Raw genomic sequence first — 23,894 nt, 5'->3', positions numbered from 1 at the left:
CAGCTGTCCCTGTGACAGAAGGTGCTTATGACCCAGGACGGACAAAGAATGATGGGAGGGTGGGTGGAGGGAGGTGACACCTGGGGGTGAGAGCGGCTTCAGCGAGGGCTTCTCCCCAGAGCTGTGACTTTAGCTGGCCTGCCAGCTTTGGGCGTGGTTTGAGATGTGTACGGCGGTGAGGTCTGCAACTGCCGTGGCCAGTGTGTTTGTGTGTGTGTGTGTGTGTGTGTGTGTGTGTGTGTGTGTGTGGAGGGGGGGGGGGTTCTTCTTCAGGCTTGTACTTCCAGGTGGAGTACACCTTTTACTCTAGGGTGCAAACTCCAACGCAGGAACTGTCATGGGAGTGATGCCAGCTGGGGGCATGTGGGACCCCTAGAGGGCACAGCCGCCACCCAGTGCCAACTGCTCTTCTCTGTGGAGCTGCAAGCCTGCAAGACCAGATCTTCCATCTTTTGAGAGGGGCCACAAGTCTAGACTTTTATATGAAATCTTCAGACTTTTCAATGTTAGCAATTAATTTATAAACTGCTTGAACATAGCGTGGGTCAAACACAGCTTGTCTAAAGGGCAGACCCGGTCTCCTGCCTGCTGGTGTGCAGCCTCCCTCCATGTTTAGCATCTAGCTCGTTAGCAGCTGACCCCTGCAGCTAAGCCCTCCCCTAGGCAGGCCTCTCCCTGCTGCCCCTGGGGGGTGGGCGGTGTAGGAACACCTGAGACAGACGGGTGCAGTGGCACAGGCCATGGTGGGTGCAGGCTCCTTGCTCCCCAACCAATCTCAGGCCTAGCTGGGAGTCCACCAGTGTCGCCCACAGGATGCTCTGCCCTTGAGGGCTCACAGCTTGTTTGGTCCCCTCCCAGCTTTCCGAGGAGATCCAGTGCTCCCTGGCCAGTCACATCCAGTCCCTGGTAAAATCAGAGAAGAACCGCCAGGTTGTGTGCGAGGCCGGCATGCTCAGGACCCTCGTGACCTCCTGCCACAGGGCCCTGTCCACCTGCAGCAGCCCCCTGCACTCACGCCTCATCAGGATTTGTGAAAAACTCGCTTCCCAGGCCATTGAACCGGACGTGTTAAGGTACCAAGCTGTGTCTTAAACGCTGCCAAGCCGGGCAGCTGTACCCATTGCGGGGCAAGGAGTGCACCATGGGCAGTAAAGGGGCCTCCAGGACAAGTGTCCTGATGTCCCCTACTCACCCCTCTGCAGGGCATGGCCCTGCCCTGGCATTCAAGGCTGGAAGTGCATGGGCCAGCCTTGGGTCTGTGCCAGGCAGTGTGCGGGTGCCCACAAAGCAGACACGGCCCCTCCACAGTACGTGGTGGGTGGGGGCTTTGAAGAAGCAAAGGCTGAGCTGCCCCTGAGGCCTGCGCAGTTTACCACACAGGGAGAGGCGAGGACGGCTCTGCTGAGGGGTGTGGTGGGTGGGCCTAGAGAGGCTGGCCGCAGGAGCTGGCCAGGGACTCCTGGCACTGACAAGGACAGGGCAGTGCACCCCTGGATCCTGCAGGGGGCTTTCCTGCTGGCGGCCCCTCCTTGAAGCCACATTCCTGGAGAGCTGCAGCAGGGAGGCAAGGTGCATGGGGAGCAGACGCAGGAGACAAGAAGGCAGGAGGGAAGGCTGCAGGAGGGAGGGCAAGAGTCTCCCTGCCGCTGGGCTCAGTGCTGAGGGCTACGCACTGCAGGGCGCCCTCTGCCGCTTACACACCGGAGCAAGTGCAGAGGGCACAAGACAGCCCCTCCAGCCAGCAGGCAGGGGACCCAGGGCCAGGCATGGGGGCTGTCAGAGGAGGCCACCATGCTTACAGAGCTGAGTGAGAAATTCGTTAGAGATGTATAAACAGTGTAGGACCAAGTTATTTTCTGACAGATTCCTTTTCATCACAAGGTCCGGCTTGAGGCTCCTAAACTCACCAGCTCTGTGGTCTGGGTGGCAGGGTAGGGACACCCTGTCTCTGCAGCTTGTGGAAAGGGCGTTCCAGTGGAGAGAGAAGGAGGGCGGGGTTCAGGCACACTGGGCGGCTGGGAAAGGGGTCAGGATGAAGCTGGAGAAGACTTTTGCCTGTGAAAGTTCATTTTGTCCTCTTGGATGTTCTATTCAGGCAGTTTCTAGGTCTTGGAATTCCCCCACCTCTGTCGGCTGCAACCAAGACCCTCCATTCCTCTCATGTGCACGGAGGCACCCCCGGGTGTGCAGGTGAGGGCAGGAAGGAGCAGGTTAACGGGAGTGAAAGAGAATATTTGCGTTCCTGGGGAGGAGTCGGCCGCAGCAGTGGGGAAGCAGGCAGATTTAAACATGGTTTAGCTGCTCAATGGAGCGAGCGAGGAAAATCACAGGAATTGGTGGTCCCTGGAGAAAGGCCAGATCTGGAAGGAGAAGGGAGACCCACCGCCCTCCCCCAGGAAGACAGGTGACGCTTTGGGCCCCAGATCCTGGAAATAGTGACAGAGCAGTACCTGGCGCTGCCCTGGACAGAGGTGTGCAGTGAAGGCTTGTGCACAGCTCACAGCTCAGGGCGAGTCAGGGTGTCTGGAGGCCAGGATGCAGGTAGGTGATACCCCAGGTCAGGCCTGGTACCTGGGGGAAGCTGGCACAGGGGACCAGCTTGGAGAAAAGAAGGTCGTGGACACCTCGATGTAAAATCACATAGGACGTTAAGGTAAGAAGGCGCCCGAGAAGCAGGGATGGAGAGTCGGGCCTGGGGCCGGCAGCCAGAGGCGGGAGCTGAGAGCGTTCAAGGAGAAAGGGTGCCTCGAAACAGTGTGGAGGTCGCCGAGCAGGGACGGAGCCCCAGGTGGAGACAGTAGCAGAAAGTGCCGTGTTGAAAAGGGGGAGGGTGCTGGAATGGAAGGGAGAAGTTTCTAGGGGGGTAGGTTGACACCACAGCTCCTTGGTATCAAAATCAGCGAGGGCTCAGGCAAGGGGCAGGGGGCACCCTCACTGGTGGTTAGGGAGTGCCCGGTGACTCTGAGGAACCCTCCATCGGGGCTGTGGCAGGGATGTCTGGGCTATTGTGGGAACAGGCGTGGAAATGCTTTGAGCAAGGCCCCATCTCCTCTCTTGCTTGCTGCCTTAGGGTCGCAGACTGCACCACCGGGCAGAGCTGAGGGACCCTGGGGAGCTGCCCCGGATGCCAGCCCACACCCAGGAGTTGGACAGGCCCTGCCGTCCTTGGGGGCATCCCAGGATTCAACCACTGCCCTTCAGACGGCGCTGAGCCTCATCTCCATGACCTCCCCGCGCAACCTGCAGCCTCAGAGGGCGGCCTTGGCTCCGTCGTTTGTGGAATTTGACATGTCTGTGGAAGGTTATGGGTACAGCAGGCTTTCATATATCTGAAATACACTTTATTAATTTCCCATGCTTCCCCAGCCTTGGAGGGCCAGGACCCTCTTTCCCGCGGTGTGGCTGCATTCTGGAATGCCCTCCCCCCTGTCCCACCTGAGTGTGATTCCTCCCCTTAGGGCATCCTGCCAGCACCAGCTGCTTTCTGTTCCTGGGGCCTCCTGGTCTAGGAGGGGGTGCGGCCCCTGCAGCAGGACAGAGCACGGGGATGTCACAGCCCACACTGGCTGTGCTGGTGTGAGAGGATGGCTTGCAGGCCAGTGATCCCAGACACTTTCCTGTTTCCAGCTGTTTGTTTATTCCGACCCTGTCTACGGTTATGGGGACCAGCACCGAGTACTCCATCTCTGGAGGGATTGGGACAGGTAGGTGTTTCCCAGATGGTTTAGTGCCCCATCCCGCCCCAAGAGTCAGTCCTCAGGTGGCCTTGATTGCAGATTTGTACTTGGTGTCCCAAGAAAGCACTAGACTTCCCTTTGGTCCTGAGTATCTGTTGGTGAGTTGTCCTTCAGCTGGTTGGGGTTGCTCCTGCCTCTCTCAGAGCAAGGTGTGCTGTTCATTGTGCATCCCAAGGGCCCAGCCTGCCCGTGGGGCTCAGTTGGCACTGCTGGACTGAGCCTGGGTTGGATCCGTTTTGATGGTAGCTGGTGTGGGCTGAAGTGGACACTTCACCCACCTTATAGAAATGCCTTATCCCTCTAGAGGGGAATATGAATTGTGCTGACAGCCATCAAGAAGAGACCAGTCCTTAGCAGGTGGCTCTTATGGGGACACATTGGGTTATTGGCATGCTTTGCACAGCACTGTGCTCAGCTAAAAACCCACCGGGCAGAACAGTGCAAGTGCCCAGTGCTGCCCGAGCCAGGCACCCTTTGTTAGGAGAACCGGATCTGGTTTCTATGAGAAGGTGGGCGTGAGTGGCCGTTGCCTTCACGGCCTGTCGGCGTGTGGCACCACGTCTGTGGACACAGTGCTGATTCTGCTGGTTCTGTGAGAACAACGGCCCCATCTGTATCACCAGCGCTGTTATGAGATGGGAGGGCATGGGTTACCCCTGGAGTGGAGCCCTTCCCCATTCAGGGTTCAGCTGAGCCTGGCCGACATCCTCTGCCCATGGCATATACTGCCTGGCTTTAGATCAGCTGACCAGGGGCCAAATGGTGACAGATCTCAGGGATGCTGACACTCTCTCTGCTCGTTTGGAAAAGCAGCGCAGAATAATAGAGAGGAGACGACTGCTGAGGGAGCACATAGTAGGTGCCACAGCTGAGCTGGATTGGAGCTGCAGTGATCTAGACATGCTTCCTGGCAGAGCGAAGCCTGACAGTGTTCTGTGTCCCCACCCCAGGCTCCGCCAGACCATTCCCTCCACCTGGGGGCCTCACCTTCTCCTGCTGGTTCCTGATCAGCAGGCACGGAGCTGCCTCTGAGGGCCACCCGCTGCGCTTCCTAACCCTGGTGCGCCACCTGTCCAGGACGAAGGTGCCCTATGTCTGCTTCTCTGTCAGCCTCTGCCCAGATGACCTCTCCTTGGTTGTATCTACGGAAGAGAAAGAGTTTCAGCCCCTGGGTAAGGTGTGGGATCCCAAGCTGCTTTCACCCACTCTTTGGGGAGATGGGGCTGAATTAGAAGCTCCTGACACAGGCATGATGAGAAGAAGCCTGGTGACCTCCTGTTTTTCCTCATGTTTTGAAATTGCTCCCTGGGGCTCCATACCTGATGGAAATATGAAATATTTGCTATGTGCCACTGTGGCCTGGGCCCGGGGGTTATAACTGTCAGGCAGACAAGACCCCAGCCCTTGGCATGGCTTCAGAGGTTGTGCCCAGTGGCTTTCCAGATACTCTTCCCTGATTGAGTGGTCACGATGGGACTTGGGGCTTTGCCTCACTGGGACACAGGTTGCCTCATCTCCTGAGCAATGTTTGTGAAGATACACACAACTTAGCTGGAGCCGATGCAGCCTCAGCCATGTCCGCATATGCTCAACCCGAAAGCCGGAGGGCTGGCCCGTGCTTGTCATGGCAGGCTGCTGTGCTCCAGGGCCCACCCCTTCTTCAGCAGTGCTGACGGCCGGTCCTGGTCCTGGCTCTGCCTGAGGGAGCAGCCTTGTTCTCCAAGCTCATCTGCCCAAGATGGCCAAGCCCAGTGTGTCCCAGCCACCTGTTCCCACTTTTGGGTCCCGAGAGTGTCACCGTTTCATAGGGAAGCACCTGGGAGGCATGAATGGTGGTTGGCACCCTTGGCACATAACATGACTGCCTGTGCCCCCCACCTCCAAGGCTTGGCCTGCAAAAGACATCACTGTGGCTACAGTTGCTAGTATGGGACAGACCCTGGAACTTGACACCTGGCTTTGAATTCTGGCTGCGCGACCCTGGGCAAGTTACCCAACTTCTCTGTGCCTCAGGATGGTACAGTGGGAATAATGATAGCACCTGCTTCACAGAGTTGTTGTGAAAATTAAATGAGTTGCTACTTGTAACAGTGCTTAAAAGAGTGTCTGACACAAAGTGAGAGCTCAAGGAATGACAGCTGCTGGTGCTGCCACTGTTGTTGTCACTGTTTATGAGAGGAGGGGCTAGCCATGGCCCCACAGCTGCAAAGCTCACGCTGGTTGACATGCCCCCTCACCCTGCCCTGGGCTCCCGGGTTGCTGCAGCCCAATGCCACGTGTGAGATCCAATGTTTACGCTCTCTTGCAGATGTCATGGAACCCGAGGATGACTCTGAGCCCTCAGGGGGATGCCAGCTACTGGTCAGGTGTAGCCAGCTCCTGGCTTGTGGCCAGTGGCATCACTTGGCTGTGGTTGTCACCAAGGAAATGAAGAGGCATTGTACCATTTCCACCTATCTGGACGGACAGGTTATTGGCTCAGCCAAGGTGAGAGGGTTCTTCCCAGTTGCACTGGCCCCACGACCTGCCTCTTGGCTACCACCCTGGAGTGGCCTTGGTTTTGTTTGTTTTGTTTTGTTTTTGCTGGTGGGGTTGGTGTCTAATGAGACCTCTCTGTTGTTCAGGATACTTGGCTGAGCTCAGTCTCATATGAAAAGAGTATCTTTAAGAAATGGACTGAAGATCACATAATCAGGGCAGAGGCAAGACATGGGGCCAGACCTGTACGAGTACACATAAGAAGATAGAAAGCTCTGGAATGAACTAAGCCAAACTTCTCATGTTTTAAGGGGCAAATTCCCCAAGGGAGGCCCAGGTAGGGCCTAAGGTCCAGCTTTTCCAAGAAGCTCCCAGATGACGCCAGTGCAGCTGGTCTGCACACCACACTTAGGGGCTAGGCACTAGAGTTTGCAAAGATGCCAACACGTGTCACCAGATTTAGAGCAGCAACAATGAGGAAGGTAACAGAATGTGAATGCATAGCTGGAGGAAGCTCTGCATTGCTGTTACTTAGAGACACCTGAGGTGCGAGGGAGCAGCAACTGGGAGAAAAGGAGCCAGTAGGCACGCACCAGCTGGTGGGCACGGACCAGCAGCCACGGTCAGGGGCCCCCAGGGCAGCCAGAGAGGGGAGGGCCCGGAAGACCACGGAGGGCAGGTGCAGCTGGATTTTCACCTGGGTTCCAGAGAGAGTATCTCAACCTGGGCTGCGTTTTAGAATCACCTAGAAAGGCTTTTGAAAGTTCTGTTGCACAGACTGTGCCCCAGGTCAATTACATCAGAATCTCTGTGGGCTGGGTAATTTGATAATTCAGTAATATTTTTGAAATTTCCCAGGTGATTCTTATATGCAGTGGGGATCTCAGTGTGGGCACTATTGACATTTGGGGCTGGATAATTCCTTGTCATGGGGGCCTGTTCTATGCACATTAGTATGTTTAGCAGTATCCCTGTCCCCCTTAGATGCCATAGCATCCCTCTCGCCCAGTTATAACCACCGAAAATGTCTTCAGGCATTGCCAAATGTCCCCTGGGAAGCAAAATTGTCCCAGGTTGAGATCATTAACCTAAATTGTATACAACACCCAAAGATGGATTTGACACTATTTTCTGGTAAAATTCTCTTACCATAAAAAGATAGTGGTAACCAGAAAGATTTTGGTAGGAGCATAAGAAATTCAGGTCCTCCTAAATATACAGTTATCCTTTTCTCCAATCGTTAGCAACACCTGTCCTCCCTCTCTCCCTCCCTCCCTCTTTTCTTCTTTCTCTTCCTTTCTTCCTTTCCTCATTAAATATTTATTGAGCACCACTATGTGTTGGGTTATGTTTTACTTGCTAGGAATTGTCTATGGTCACCAGTCAAAGACCTTCAGGAACATGAATACATTATATAATAAAAGTTAGATTTCTTAAGCTTTCTATAGCAAAAGAGACCTTACTCCATGGGGTCATAAGACATTAGGAGTGGCTTATTATAGAATTCAAGCTTGTTTTAGATGATTTTTGGGAGGGTTCAAAGACGTGGAGATCTATCTGTTCTGAATTAGGTGCTGTCAGAAATAGAGGCCGTTTGATGACTGCATATCTTAATAACCTTTATCTAGGAGGTAGAGACACAAGCAGCGCTGGACTTGCCATGGGAGAGTAAACAGTGGACCCTCATGCTACCCAGGGCGGGATGTGTGCTCGCTTTTGTGGTTACAGTGTCTTTGGTTTTATCTGTTCAGGCTTGATTACCGGTGGTCTTGTTTTTGTCTTCTTTCACAGAATATGTTGAAGTTCTGTGAAATACTTCATGTACCTTTAGGTACGAGGCATGTCCTACTGATGTTTGTATATTCCGTGAACCTAGCACAGAGGCTGACACACAGTGAGCATGCAATAAACACTTGGTGAATTGACCTGAAATTTTAGCCACAAGGAGGGACATGGGCAGGCTGATAGTGTGGTTGGGTGAATTGAATGAACAGCCACCCCGTATGGCCAGCTAAACCCAGGGCAGTCAGCAGGGAGTTTGGGGGTGGTGTGATGCTGTGGGGAATAGCTAAGGCCAAGGTGACAGAGTCCACTGTCTAAGATGATCTCAGCAAGTTGGATCAGGACCAGCAAGTGAAATTTAACCAGGATAACATACAGGACTATGTTTTGATGCAAATATCTGTTATGCAGGAGTAAGACAGGAGAGCTTCAGCTTAGGTTGGAGATGACCCAGTTTAACAACTGTTCTCAAAATGAGGAGCCTTTGTTTTTCTTGCCAAGGGAAGGTAAGTTACATTTAGAAAGATAGGGAGTACTTTAACAGCCTGAATTGAGCAAAATGAATTGGGAACAATATGAAACCTCAGACGTATAAGCCAATCTGAATTTCTTCCCGAATTCCCGGTGAACATACTGGGAACTATAGAACAATATCACAATCAAGATATTGACATTGATACAATCTGCTGATTTATTCAGATTTCCCCAGTTTTATATGTACTAGGGGGTGTGTGTGTGTGTGTGTGTGTGTGTGTGTGTATATGTGTATATTTAGTTTACAGGATATTATCATGTGTAGGTTCATTTACCCACCATTGCAGTCAAGATACAAAAAATTCCATAACCACAAAGGTCTTTTGTGTCGCTCTTTTATAACCACAACCACCTTGCACCCATGCTTCCTCTCTCTCTCATCCCTGTCCCCCACCCAGGAAACCACTAATTTAAAATGCTATAATTTCAATGGTGTTATATCGTCATGCATTGCTTAGCAACAGGGATACATTCTGAGAAATGTGTCATTAGTCAACTTCATCATTGTGCAAACATCATAGAGTGCATCTACACAAACCTAGATGCTATAGCCTACTACACACCTGGGCTGGAAGGTGTGGCCTGTTGCTCCTAGGCTATAAACCTGTACAGCATGTTTCTGTGCTAAACACCATGGGCAGTTGCCACACAATGATGAGTAGTTGCATATCTAAACGCATCTAAACAGAGAAAAGGTACAGTAAATATATGGTATTACAGTCTTATAGGACCACTGTCATACATGTGGTCTGTCATTGACCAAAACGTTATAATGTGGCACATGACTGTATATGGAATTATACAGTATTTGACCTTTTAGGATTGGACTTTTTACTCACTTCCCTAGACATCGATCCAAGTTGTTGCAAGTAGTAATAGTTCATTCCTTTTTATCACTGAGTAGTATTTCATGGTGTAGATGTACTACAGTACATCTGACCATTCAGCCATTGAATGGCATCTGAGATGTTTCTGGTTTTAGGCTATTATGAATAAAGCTGCTGAGAACATTTGTGTATAGGTTTTCGTGTGAATTTAAGTCTTCATTTTTCTGGGGTAAATTTCAAGAGTTCAATTGCTAGTTTCTATAGTAATTGTATTATAGGTTTAGTTTTATAAGGAACTGCCAAACTGTTTTCCAGAATGACTGCATCATTTGACGTTACCACCAACAATGAATGGGCAGTACAGTTTCTCTGCATTTAGTGCCGTCACTATTTTTTTGATTAGTCATTCTGATAGTTGTGTAGTGGTATCTCACTGTGTTTTTAATTTGTATTTCCTTAATGACTCAGGAGGTCAAACATCTTCTCACATGCTTATTTGCCTTGTATATCCTCAGTGGTGTCCATCCATGTCTTTTGCCCATTTTCTAACTGCGTTGTTTTTTTTTAACTGTTCAATTTTAACTTTTTTTTTTTTAATATTCTAGATAGTAGTCCTTTGTTGGATAGGTGATTTGCAAATAATTTTTCCTAGTCTGCAGTTTGTGTTTCCATCCTCTTCCATGGGCAGAACTTCTGCCATGGGCAGAAGTTCTTAGTTTTGATAAAGTATAATTCATCAATTTTTCCTTTTATGGCTCATGCTTTTGGTGTCAAATCTGAGAACTTTCTGTCTTGCCCTAGATCCTGAAGATTTTCTCCTATTTTTTTCTAAATTTTTTTTGTTTTACATTTTAGATTTGAGTTTGTAATCAATTATGAGTTCATTTTTGCTTAAGGTACGAGGTTTAAGTCAAAGTTCATTTCTTTGCCTATGAATTTCCAGTTGCTCTAGCACCATTTTTTGAAGAGACCATTCTTCCTCTATTGAACTACTTCTACATCTTTGTCAAAAATCAGGTGGTCATATTTATATAGGTTTATTTCTGGGTTCTATATTCTGTTCCATTGATCTATGTGACTGTCCCTCTGCCAGTATCACGCTGTTTTGATTACTGTAGCTATATACTAAGCCTTATTATTAGGTAGAGTAGTTTCACTTAATTCTTCTTTTTCAAAATTGTTTAAGCTATTCTAGGGCCTATATCATCCCATATAAACTTTAGAATTATCTTGCCTATGTCTACAAAAAATCTTGCTGGGATTCTGATAGGAATTGTGTTATACCTATAGATCAATTTGGGAAGAAAAGACATCTTTACTATATTGAGTCTTCCTATCCATGAACCTGGTATGTCTCTTCATTTATATAGGTCTTCTTTGACTTTTAAAATCATTGTTTCAGGATTTTCAGAAAACAGATCCTGTGCGTGTTTTATTAAGTATTTCTTTTATGTGCATAATTATAAATGATATTGTTTTTAATTTTAGTTGCTGTTTGTTCATTATTAGTCTATAGAAATACAATTTATTTTTGCATATTGATCATGTATACTATGACCTTGCTGACTCACTTATTAGTTCTAGGAGATTTTTTTGGTAAAGATTCCTTGGAATTTTCTACATAGACATGTCATTTACAAATAGAGACAGTTTTATTTCTGTCTTCCCAACCTCTATCTCTGTAATTATTGTTTGTACAGCAAACCTCGTTAATATGCCAACACAGGACATTTAGTTTCTTACTGGAATGACTGAAACAGTAAAGGTGAACATTTTTCTGTTTCTTAACATTTGTTATCAAATTTGCTTCCAAAGGCACAGAGTCAGTTTTTCACTCCCATCAGCATTTTATAAGTTGTTTCACTGCACACTTCTCAGATTCGAGGGTCATCTTTTTAATTTTTAGATAAAACAAACTTTCACTTTGAGATGAGAATAAGGTGCATCGTATTATATCACTGTGTATTTATTTGATTAATTCTGAGCTTAAGCACCACTCACTCCCCAACCCTTTTCATTGTCACAGATGTTGTACATTCAGGCCTTACCGGGACCTTTCCTTTCAATGGATCCATCTTTATTTGTGGATGTTTATGGATATATTGCTACCCCTCGAGTTTGGAAACAAAAGTCATCATTAATCTGGCGTCTTGGCTCTACGTACCTCTTTGAAGAAGCCATTTCAGTGGAAACTCTGGAAGTTATTAACAAACTTGGCCCAAGATACTGTGGTAACTTCCAAGCTGTGCGTGCCCAAGGTATGGAGTGTTTTGATTAATAATGTTCTTGCTGATTTTAGTTTTTAAATGGACATCCAGTTATTTATAGCATATTTATAAAGAATAAGCTCAGCACAGGTCAGTAATTAGGGAAGACCTCTGTAATTGGATCATTATATATTTACAACCCGACAGAAAATGTCACAGAAAAGGAAATGACAATATCCTTTAGATTTCAACTCTAAAGCACCTAACGGAGGAGGGTGGGTGGGTAAATACCACCAACAAAGAAAGAGGAGAGAATGAGATAAATAAGTTACATTCATTTTAATGAAGAAGCTTTTTAACTAAAGCATACTGTTGTCTTCAATTATTAAACAGGCAGACAAAACATCTACATTTTCGTTATTGATTACTGGTTGTTCAAGCAGGGAGCACTGCTCTCTGCACTCCGTCAAGTCAAGGGGGTCGGCTCCCATCTGGGAAGAATGATAAATGGATCTGTGTGTGGAGGCCTAGTGCCCGGTGAAGGGCGATTGAGCTCTGTCGAGTGTTTCTGTCTCCAGGCCCATGTCTTCTTTGAACTTATTTCCTATGACAAATGGCCGTGGCCAGAGCAATGGGACAAGGCTACATCTAGAACCAAAGTCTCACCAACTCTATATTCATGCCATGTTTCTCCAGTAGCATGTTGGCTCTTGCTGATTTGGGGACCAGAGTGCTAAGTCCGACTGGGATGTTTGCCATGCTGTGAAGGTCGTTGAAAGTCAAGCCTTTCCGCCCAGCCTACCTCCTTCTGTACTAGTCAGCTTGCTTGTTCCTGAGCATTTTGGTTTTGGGGAACAAAGTTCTGTACTTGGTACAGTTTTAAGCTCTGGTAATTTCATACCTGGAATCCCTCTATTTTATAGTAGGGTCAATCTTGGGAGATTTCTCCACAGTTTAATATAAGGATTAGAGAAGCACAGGTGGGGGGAAAACATATGACATGCAAACACACAACATGCAAAAACATGCAGTGTAACAGCATACGAACATCCTCTCAATGATTTCTTTGCTGTGTGACAGAGATGATCACTGAGGATTCATTTCCTCCTCTGTAAAGTGAGTATAGAAATGATTAAAGATGTGTTGTTATAGGAGAGGACCCGGACAGTGAAGCCGCACCCCTCATTGCAGAGGAAAGGGTTTCTTTTGGACTCCACGTAGCCAGCTCCTCCGTCACCAGTGTAGCAGACATCAAAAATGCTTACAATGAGGTGGACAGCCGCCTGATTGCCAAAGAGGTACATTTTCTACCTTCCCCTCCTGCATCCTATTGGAATCTCAATCTCATGGCTAGCTTCAGCTTTCAGTGCTTAAGTAAACACTAATTCATGTTTGTACATATGTAGATGGAAACACACATCCATGCTTCCCACTTCATTTGTTAAAATACCCTATGGCTCCCTGCCCATTATCATCCCCCAAGAATAAACTTTTTATTTCTATTTCCTCAGGAAAGAAAGTAGGTGCTCTCCATGGTAGAGCAAGAATAAATGGAATATTTTAAATACCTTGACTGAGGACACTATTGAGCTTCCATGTGCTTGGGTGCTGATGGCCTACTAACACTGAAAACTGCTCCTTGAGTTGCTGTGATTTTTTCTTTTTAAAAAACAGTAGGCTTGCAAAACAATAAGCAGACATGTTTGTAGATGATAATGCCATTAGATTTGCTTCCTAATTTCTGCATAAAGATCTCTTTCGTCTAGTGCAGATGAATTTTGGCTGATTTGTTTATATTGTCTTCAGCCCCATGGACAGAGGTTCCCCCAGAGCATGAGCTAGGCTGAGTTGATCATCAAAGCTGTGCTGTACCAGCAACATACTTTCTGATGGAGGAGGCTGGGATTGCTGTCCTTTTGCTCCTCTGAAACCTGCAGAGGTTGGGCTTGCAGAGAAGGTGGCAGCCCTCACCTTAGAAATACTGTTTCACTTGAAGGTGTCCTTGGGTCCTTCTTGCTCTTGTTAGCTCCTCACTGTGAGCATGGAGGACATTGGTGGCACAGATTGTGTGTCTGAAGCTGTTCACTTACAATTAAGACATAGCCTGGAGGCAGGACATGTGAGTCTAAAGTTCGACTTCAGTCCCCTGACACTGGTTCAATTATCACTCACTCGCTGATCATCACCGATGGAGTTCTAGCATTGGGCCAGACCTCGGGGTGCCTGCCTCCCAGGGGATCATGAACAACACCTCTCCTTTTCCAGGAATTTCTTGGGAATAATTGTTGCTTATTTCTCTAGATGAACATTTTATCCCGTGACAATGCCACGCCTGTGTTCTTTCTGAGAAATTGTGCCAGCCACCTGTCAGGTTCTCTGCGAACCATTGGAGCCGTTGCTGTGGGCCAATTAGGTATGTCAGGCCAGGAACCTTCACTGCTGTTTGGGAAGGAGGGCTTGTGCTGTCATGGCCTGTGCACCCTGGGGCTCTGGAGCAGCAGGCAGAATGGAACATTCCAGGGAGCCAGGATGGTGAGGGCCAGAGTTGGGAGGAAACCCAGCCAAACCCAGTTGGCTTCCCAGATAGCATGGAGACCAGTTCACCTGGCCACATCTGACAATTGGTAGTGAACTCAGCTGCTAACCAGGCTGACATCTATGCACAGTGGGAGTCTGTCTATCTAGTGAGCACAGTGGGGCCTTTGAGCTGAGGCAATGGTTGTGGTCATTTGAGTGAAGACAGCCATTCGCCATGCAGCTGGGCAATAGCAATGCAGCAAGTTGGTCAAGGGTCCAGCCCAGCAGGATCTCGAGGGCAGGCAGGAGCCAGTGGTTGTCAGAGCAGCCAGGAAACTGAGGCTCAGAGAGTGTCTGGCTCACCCAGCACTCCAGACTCGAGACAGAAGGTGGCAATCTGAAATACTCTGGGCTATTTCAGCCTTTTGATGACCAAGAAAGGACTCCGTATAGTATCTCTCAGCCATCTAAGACGTTCAGAGCCCCCCTGCCCTTCCTCCCAGCCTGTCCTAGGCACTTTCCACTGTGCTGAAGGTTACGTCCTAATGAAATGCCCCTTTGTCCCGCACAGGGGTGAGAGTGTTCCACTCTAGCCCTGCTGCCAGCAGCCTGGACTTCATTGGTGGGCCTGCCATCCTCCTGGGCCTCATCTCCTTAGCGACGGACGACCACACCATGTACGCGGCTATGAAAGTCCTGCACTCGGTCCTGACCAGTAATGCCATGTGTGACCGCCTGATGCGGCACATCTGTGGGTACGAGGTAATCCACCCTTTCATCTGAGACTGGGACTCCCCAAAGGGCTGTCGACCCCAAGGAGGAGGGATGGGCTTTGCTTGCCCCAGTGTCATGCCCTCCAGGATGGCTTCTAGAGAAGGGCAACCGAAAGTTTCCAGGTTCTGAGACCAGCATCAGCAAGGCAGAGGAGGACCAGGTGACAGCCAGCCCGAGAGAAGCTCTGTGTGGATGGGGATGCTCACCTGTCCACAGCTTCTGGTCCCTCTCACTGACAAGTTCAGGTGTCACTGTGGTCTCCCCACTTTTGTCTCCAGCATGGTGTCTAAGAGCCCAGGCTTCAGAGCAGAACACCAGGGTTTAAATCCTGCCACTTCCTCTAACTTGTATTTAGCCCTGGATGAGTTATTTGTCCCTGCCTCAGTTTCCCCACCTGTGAGATATGGACTGCCATACCTCCTGTATTACAGGGATGCCGTGGGGATTGGAGGATTTAATATAAGTGAAGGGATTAGAGTTCTGTCTGGCCCAGAATAAGTACTCAGTAAATGTGAGCCATTTTTAGTTCTTGATCTCTTTGTGTCTCAGTTCCTTCATGTGTAAAATGGGGATAATAACAGCACCTGTTCTGTAGAGTTGTGAGGGTCAAGCGAGTTAATGTACATTGAGAGTTTAGGAGAGCACCTGCACAGACACACTGCTGGGGATGCGCTTCCTGCGATCTGCGCTGCTGCTCACACGCGCCAAAGTCAGCTGAGATGGCCCTAAGTACCTTCCCTCGTGGCTGGGATGTGGCCAGTTGAGGAGTGAGGAGGGGCCAGCTGAGGTCAGAGCCTGGGCAAGGCCACTGGGACTGGCAGTCAGTGGTGGCTCCTCTTGGCACAGGGGTGCTGGGAGAGAAAGCCTCCTGTCCCTTTGGCTCCCAAGTCAGAGTTTGAGCAGAAGAAGGCCATATGGTGTCACTCTGGCCTCTGGGCTCTTCTCATCTCACCTGCGTGCCTGCACAGCTGGATGGTGGCCCCTGCCCTAGCCTCTCCCTCTCAGCCCGCTGGCACCAGTTATAGCCCCGTGTTATAGATCCGCCGGTGCCTCTCCCATGTGTAAGCCCTTCAAAGGCTCCACATCACTGATGCCATATTCCAAACTCCTTATTCCAGCTTCCAAAGCCTTTCAAAACTGGCCACCAACCTATCCTTCCAGCCCCATCTCCCACCCATCGAATGCTTCACGCTGTACACTCCCACCTCCCAAATCCTGTACCGTCATGAGTTGCTGAACCTTGGTACCTGTGCCCATGGCTTGGCCCCTCTTCCGTTCTCCCCCAGATGTGCTCCTTCCACCTTCCCAGACTGAGCTCAAATGGCAGAGATGGCACCCTCCCCTGCCAGCTGAGTGTGCAGCTGCTCCTGGGCCCGCGCGGCACTGTGGGCACCCCAGACCTAGCTGTTCTCGCACCCGTGCTGTAATGACCAGTCTGCACACGTTCACGGGACTGGGATCTCCTGGAGGTCTTGGCATTTCTCATTCTTTGCTGGCATATCATTGGCACCATCAAGACACTCAGTACATATTTTGGAATAAGTGAATGAGTGTGTCTGGGTTTATACTGAAACTCAAGAATTGGGGCTTTTGTTATATAAGTTTTCTTTGGTTATATTGTTAGGGGATTTAGTCCAATATAGCACAAGGATATCTGCTGTGGTTAGGGATTTTAATAATTATTGTGAGCATTTCTTAAAAGGTACAGAGCAGTTCCTGCCCTCATGGGTGGATCTAGGATAAAATAAAACAAGTACCAAAATATTATAATTGTAATATAAATAAAAATGCAATAGGTGACCAAGATTCTCTGTGACTTGGTGGTTACCCAGCTATCTTGCCAGAAGCTCTGAGCTCCGTAGAGAGCTGGGATGGTCTTGGGCTCACGGTTGAGTCCTCACGGTGCACTGCAGGGCCTGGCACGTAGTGAGCTCAGGAATGAGAACATCGCCTTGAGAAAGGTGACGTGCCAGAGGGGTGTGCAGGTGGCTGACATCACATGTGGGTAGGGGAGTCAGAAAGAGCTTCATTGGACAGAGGGCCCTGGAGACGGGGTTGGCTGAGTTTCTGGGCAGAGGTGGCAGAGTCAAGGAGAAGCCCGTAGGTGGGATCGATTTACTCCACTTACATGCACTGGCACCTCCTGGGACCAGGCACTGAGCCACTAGGGACACAACGTGAACAAAATGGCTTCAGTCCCTCCCCGCATGGGACGTACTGTTAACGCGGTAGACAGACAAATACTATTAGTGTGAGAGGGAGACTCCCAAATACTGCGTTTGAATAAAGAGCCCTTCAGATTCAGAGATTTATTGGGCCTTATGAAGCCAAAGAAGGAAATTTTAAAATTCTTCTTCTGATTTAAAAAAAGACACATTTCAAATATTCATGGCTTTGAAGAAATCAAAAGAAGCTGGGTGGTGGTAGGGGAGGTGGGAAAGGGCAGGTTTGAGTGAAGAAATGGGATTATTTTACTTTATTTTTTGACTTCCTTGCCCACTCTTCATAAGGTGGAACCTCCATCCTCCCTCATCCCTTTCTAGACATCTTCTCACTTTGCGTTTGTCACCTGCATGCCCAACTGCATGACGTCTGTTTACCTGTCACCATGTTGGTGGCCTGTTCACCCCCCAGACACATGGTCCAGGAGGGAGGTGCACCCTGCTTGTTTACCTCCGTGCCCTAGAACCTGGGGTCGACCGTTGGTGCTCAGCGAGGGTTTGGGACTGAGCCTGTGAATGAAAACAAGGGCCTTCATTTAAACGGCTTGCTCTGGAGTGGCTTTCTTCATTTGTAGGTTTTACTCTGTGTTCACCTGCTGGATTTCTGGTTGGATGAAAGGGCATAAACCTCTCAGAGAGGTTATTTCTATCTGACTGATTTATCACCCTCTTCTCCAAGTAGGCGACAGCCAGCTGAGTTTCATGGGATAGATGTTCTTACCGTGGGAAAGAAGGATAGTGTTCCAACTAACATTAGCAACACTCAAGGGATCTGGTATGGGTTCCCGCACACGGCTGGAGGAAAGGACAGTTGTGGAGCAGTGCACAGCGGGCCAGAGGGAGGGGAGGAGAGGCCATGACTGCTACTGCAAGGAGCGTGGTTTCTGTCTCCGAGGTGACAGGCAACCATAGGCAGGCTTGGAACAGGGAAACCGGATGAATGATGCTTTAGAATGCCCCTTGACATCGGTGTGGAAGATGGCTTGGAGGAGTGAGATTCAAGCAGGGGACTGGGATAGAACCCCACAGGATATGAGACTGTGCCCCCTGACCTGGAGCATCTCAGGATTGGCGATCAGGCTGGACCGGTGGCACTGAGGCAGCCAGGGCTGTGTGCCCAGAGGGTGCAGATAGGAGGGAAGGAAGACATCAGGGACATGCTCAGTTGGAAATGTTTGTGAGACCTCGGAGGTGAAATACCAAGTAGGCTAGATGGCTCTTGAGCTCAGAGGGGCAGGCTGGGCTGGAAGTGTACATGCTAGGGTCTTTGACGTTGTGATGATGATATTTCATCCAAGGAAATTGATGAGATAGCCAAAGAGAAGGAGTAGAGAAGAGAAGAGGAGAGGACTGAGGAGGAAGCAATGAGGAACTCCCTACACTGGGGTTTGTAATGTTAAAACCCAATAAAGGAGATTGAGAGGAAGGAGGGGAGAGAAGCCACAGAGATTTTTGTCAAGGAATCTGAAAGAGAAAAGTGCTTCTGGAAGGTAGGTGTGATCAAACAATGCAAAATGCTGATAAATAATGCGGCAAACTAAAGACAGAGATGTCTCCACTGGACGTGGCCACCTGGAAATCACTGGTGACCTTTCTGGGGAAGGTGGGCAGGTGGGAGCAGCAGCTGGCTGAGCTGGGTTGAAGAGAGAACACGAGGTGAGTCACGGAGCCAGAGTGTGCCCAGGATGCTTTCTAGAAGGCTGCCTGTGAAGGGGAGGAGTGGGGTCAGAGGCAGGGAGAGTAGGCATCAAGGGAGGGTTGGTTTTTAGAAGAGAGATCCTAGAGCATATTTGTATGTGGAGTAAAGTGACCCAGAAGGGAAAGGAAAGGCAGGGGAGGGGAGGCTGGGAGAGAAGAGCTATCCCAAAGAACAGTGTCTTTGAGAAGGTGACAGGTGGGATCCGGAGGCCAGGTGGATGGGAGCCCTGCTTGCAACAGGAAGGGACGCAACACAGGCAGCTGTGGATCTGGTGTGGGAAGGCAGGGGTGTTTGAGTCTGATGGGTTCTGTCTTCTCAGCAGAGGATGAGGTTGGGTGGTGGAGGGGGAGAGTGGTAAGAGGAGAAGTAATGAAATCATGGTCCTTAGGACAAGAAAAACCAGCTCATTAGAAAAACAGAGTTGGACTGCCAGGCCCAACTGAGTACCAGTTTGACATTTGACACTGGTAACGTAAAGTGAAGCCGGTCAGCCTGAGAGTGTGACTTTTCTTAAGAAACCTTTGGCCCTCCTAATTATGTCTTGGTGGGGTTGGGGAGATTGGTCCGATTTCAGATATGCCAAAAAAGTGACCAGAACAGTCTGGAAAGATACCGAGTATTTGCTGATCACAAGCAAGAGTTCCTAAGGGCGCATTGAGAGAGCGAGTCCGGGAGGACACGGAGAAGGTGGGCTGTGCTGCAGCTGGGGATGGGGAATCGAGCTGCGGGTGAGAGGAGCCGAGAGTCCAGACGAGATGGCCGAGGACCCAGATGCTGACAGGTTGCTGGGCGGCCTGATTCATGTGTGACAGAGGTCAGTAGAGAAGTGAGGCGTGGTGGGACCCATCTTCTTAGTTTCTGAGATGAATTGAGCCACCAAACCTACTTCTGGGAAACCAGCACTTCCAGCTGGGATGGATGCGACGCGTGGCTGACTTCTCGGGGCTGGTGCCATAGGAAGGCATGTCTGGTGGCTGCAGCCTGAAGCAAGGCTGGGCATAACTGGGCTCATGGGCAGCCGGTAGCTTCCTGGTGATGTAGCACCATTTATGGGACGGTTCTGCGTGTGAAGGATCCAGTAACAGAAAATTAGAGTCCTGAGGAACTGAGGAGGAGGCCAGAAGAGAGTGGCGTTCTGGAAACATGGAAAAGATTCAGGGAGCAGCAGGGGGCCCAGTGAATGGTTAAATCGCAGTACAGAAAAGTGGACACTAGCTGGGAAGGAGCCATGGAAACTGGCCCGTGTTTTTCTTCTGAGAATGTGGGGATGGCGGATGGTAGCAGCAGAGAGCAGAGGGTCTTCAGCTGGACTGACCACAGGTGCTGTAGGCGGGAGTGGGGGAGAAGGAGCTCTGAGAACACGTTTATGAGGAAACTGCTCTGTGTTTCAACCTTTGCAGATAATGGCATTTCTCCTGAGGAAAAAGGTCTCTCTCCTGAACCATCGAATTTTTCAGCTGGTGCTCTCAGTTGCTGGCACTGCAGAACTGGGCTTCAGGTCATCTGCTGTCTCCAACATTGGTGTCTTCCAGCACATCCTCTGCAATTTTGAGGTAAATCAGAGACTGGCCCTTAGCCCTTCAGGAGAGAGAGAGAGAGAGAAAGAGAGAGTGTGTGTGTGAGAGAGAGAGAGAGAGAGATGGTAAAATACATGAAAAAGCCTGCAATTTCCTCTAAATTCAGGTCGGCTTCCCCGATAGTCATGATTGTAGTGAGAGGGAAAACCGCAAAAGTTTTGGAGTCCAAAGGCCCTGGTTTATAATTAAATCCTGCCACCTGTGGGCTGTGCCTCGGCAAGTCTCTTATTCTCCTGAACCTCACTCTGTTGTTGTGTGACATGGAGACCATCATGTCTTCCTCATGTTGTTGTGGAGGTTAAACCAGATGGTGTCTGGAAAAGGATTGTAGAGCTGTAATGTAGCACATGCATATGAGGGTGAAAAACAGGATCCCAATTTCTTTGGATGGTGCTTTGCTGTTTCCAAATGATCCTTTAAAGGGCTGACTTGTGAGATGCTGAAAGACTTGCCTGGCAACTGAGGAGTATGGCACAGGACCTTTTTGGGAGGATCAATCCATGCGTGAAGCACCATTTACTGGGCACCCACTGAGTCAGGGATTGGCCATGTGCTGGAGATACAGCGATGACCGGGACCTGGTCTTCCCCACGGCCAGATGGGCCTGGGACACAGCAAAGGGGACACTGCAATGTGCTAGGTCTCACAGTGAGGCAGGCACAGGGCATCTGGGTAGTGGGAGTGAGAGGACAGTTAGTTTAGCTTTAGGGATCAAGAATTCTGGGACTGAGTCTGACAGAATTCAAGGGGGAAAGAACCTTCCAGGTGGACCATGTGTGCTTTTTGCAAGTATGTCAGGGTGCAAGCAGCCATGGGGTTTGAGACAAATGGCTTGGTGGGGGCCTGCAGGTTTGTGTTGACTGCATGAGGGGGAGGGAGAGAGGACAGACCCAAGGTACTAAACGGCACAGTCAATGCTTCAGCCTGTACATGTTGAGATCTGTGGAAGTATTTTAAAAATTGTTTATTTGTTTAGTAAAAAATTAACATATGTTTATGATAGAATATTTTTAAATTACAGAAAAGTGGGGGGAAACTCTCCTCTTTGCAAGACCCAGTCAACTGTCATCAAATTTGGATGCATTCTCCTGTAGTATGTTCTATGCACAATATATGTTTTTAATCATAGTCATTTATTATACTGTATCAGTTAGAGTCCTGCCTTACCTTACGTAACAAAAACATATTAACATTTTCATTACAAACATTTACACTGAGGTCAGAATAATACTTGGTTATGTAGAGAGTTTCTTCACCATTCCCCTATTGTCAAATTCTTAGATTATTCCTATATTTTATTGTTATAAATGCTTCTGTAGACAGCAATTTTGTATATACATTTCTCCCACTTTTAGTAAGAAACATTTTTTTTTTTGAGACAGAGTCTCACTCTGTTGCCTGGGCTAGAGTGCCGTGGCGTTAGCCTAGCTCACAGCAACCTCAAACTCCTGGGCTCAAGCGATCCTACTGCCTAAGCCTCCTGAGTAGCTGGGACTATAGGCACGCACCACCATGCCTGGCTAATTTTTTCTATATAGTTTTAGTTGTCTGATTAATTTTTTTCTATTTTTAGTAGAGATGGGGTCTCCCTCTTGCTCAGGCTGGTCTCGAACTCCTGAGCTCAAACAATCCGCCCGCCTAGGCCTCCCAGAGTGCTAGGATTACAGGCGTGAGCCACCGCGCCCGGCCAAGAAACATTTTTTATTGTATTTGGAAACCTAATAAATATGGCCAGTTATAGACAATAGGATATCTAATCTCTATTGCTTATACTGACCCACTCTATGAAACCAAAAAACCCCACATATTTTATAATAAATTATCATAGTTGAATGATGAGAATAAAGCCTTTATAAACAATTTTTAGATTGTTGACAAGTTTTGCGAAACTTCTGATATCTAAGAATATTAACTGGAGAATGACGTGAGAATTTTATTTTGGTTATATTACTCCGGTGACAAGAGCCCCAAGGCAGGGGCATCAGTAATGAGATGGTTACAGAAAGCCAGCCGGAAGATTTTGAAACCTGAACTGAGACAAAGACAGCGAGATAAGGAGGAGAGTCAATGAAAAAGTCGGAACTTGAACTAGAAGTGATTTAGTGCCAAATGGCAAGGGAAATGCTATGTATCAAAACACCATGGGGTTGCTGCTGAAGGCAAGACCAGAGGGAAACTTACAGTCATCGATGTGTGTATTAGAAAAGAAGAGCATTTTAAAATTCATGAACAGAGCCTCCAGATCAAGAAGTTAGAATGACCAAACAAACAAAAACAAAACTCAGAGAAAGAAGGAAGGAAAAATGTAGATGAGAACATAAATTAATAAAAAGGGGAAGAAAAAATATACAAAGGATCAACAAGGCCAGTACTGATTTCCCTGAAACACACAAACCTCTGTTAAGATTGGTCAAGAAAAAAAGACCAGAAGGCACACGTGAATCACGCTAGGAAGGGAAGGGGAGCACGCCAGAAGGAACGAGCAATTAGAGTAACAAGAAAATAGGATCGACAACTTTGTGCCAATGAGCTAGATAAGTTAGTTCAGTTGAACCATCTCATAGAAAACTTAAGTTTTCAGAGTTCACTCAAAAAGAAATAAAAAAGCTCAATGATCTCATAACCATCAAATAAACTGAATCACTTTCTAAAATCTGTAGAAACAAACAGCATTCAGAAGGGAAGTCCGGGCCCGGGGGTCCACAGGGAAAATCTACCAGTCGAGAAATAGGCTGTTTCCAGCCCTATACGTGGAAGAGGAGGGCACTCTCCGCTTATTTTATGAGCTAATCTTGATGCCAGAACACAAAGGACAATACGAAAAATGGAAAAGTGCAGGCTAACCTTATTCATAAACATAGCCACAACAATCCTATGCTATTAGCTAGTTGAACCAGACCAGGATGGATTGCTTGAACTTGGATCTGAAGACAGACAGGAAGGTTGTGGAGGAGCCACGAGGCCTGGAGGATGGGCTGCCTGTGCACAGGGGGCAAGGAGAGGTGCATACGTGGCCACACCGCCCTGCTAAATAAGATAACACGCCGGCACTGCCCCAGCCCCGTCCCTTCGAAATCCTGTGGCCCTGCTCAGGCAGCCTGGCTCCCAGGCATCCTTGCCCCCAGCATGGCCCAGGAATTAGCCAAGCAAGATCACGTCATACTCCCCCTCCTCCTCCTGTGATGACCATGGGCACTACCCCACCCCACCCCGCGTAAACTACCCTTCAGGTGACCTGGTGCTTTTAAAGCTAGATTTTAAAACCAGATGCTAAAATGAAATGAAGTAAAATAAGTTAAATATTTTTTTTTTTTTTTGAAACAGAGTCTCGCTTTGTTGCCCTGGCTAGAGTGAGTGCCGTGGCGTCATCCTAGCTCACAGCAACGTCACACTCCTGGGCTCAAGCAATCCTTCTGCCTCAGCCTCCCGAGTAGCTGGGACTACAGGCATGCACCCCCATGCCCGGCTAATTTTTTCTATATATATATTTTTAGTTGCCCAGATAATTTCTTTCTATTTTTTGGTAGAGACGGGGTCTCA

At 48.6% G+C, this 23,894-nt stretch overlaps 1 protein-coding gene across 1 annotated transcript in view; it reads left to right on the top strand.

Annotated features, from left to right (window-relative positions):
- Positions 1-23,894, top strand: part of WDFY4 (WDFY family member 4) — a 283,986-nt gene that overhangs the window by 90,016 nt on the left and 170,076 nt on the right. The window contains exons 14-24 of the mRNA XM_012651295.1: positions 859-1,073; positions 2,096-2,190; positions 3,071-3,308; positions 3,628-3,704; positions 4,688-4,909; positions 6,046-6,224; positions 11,385-11,616; positions 12,718-12,863; positions 13,867-13,978; positions 14,654-14,844; positions 20,178-20,330. Of these exons, the coding sequence (XP_012506749.1) occupies positions 859-1,073; positions 2,096-2,190; positions 3,071-3,308; positions 3,628-3,704; positions 4,688-4,909; positions 6,046-6,224; positions 11,385-11,616; positions 12,718-12,863; positions 13,867-13,978; positions 14,654-14,844; positions 20,178-20,330 (1,860 nt within the window). The remainder of the gene's footprint in view (positions 1-858; positions 1,074-2,095; positions 2,191-3,070; positions 3,309-3,627; positions 3,705-4,687; positions 4,910-6,045; positions 6,225-11,384; positions 11,617-12,717; positions 12,864-13,866; positions 13,979-14,653; positions 14,845-20,177; positions 20,331-23,894) is intronic.

The sequence above is a fragment of the Propithecus coquereli genome, unplaced genomic scaffold (assembly GCF_000956105.1).
Source record: "Propithecus coquereli isolate 6110/MARCELLA unplaced genomic scaffold, Pcoq_1.0 Scaffold351, whole genome shotgun sequence".
Taxonomy (NCBI): domain Eukaryota; kingdom Metazoa; phylum Chordata; class Mammalia; order Primates; family Indriidae; genus Propithecus; species Propithecus coquereli.
The sequence above is the reverse complement of the archived record's forward strand: the minus strand, read 5'-3'. Positions and strand labels throughout refer to the sequence as shown.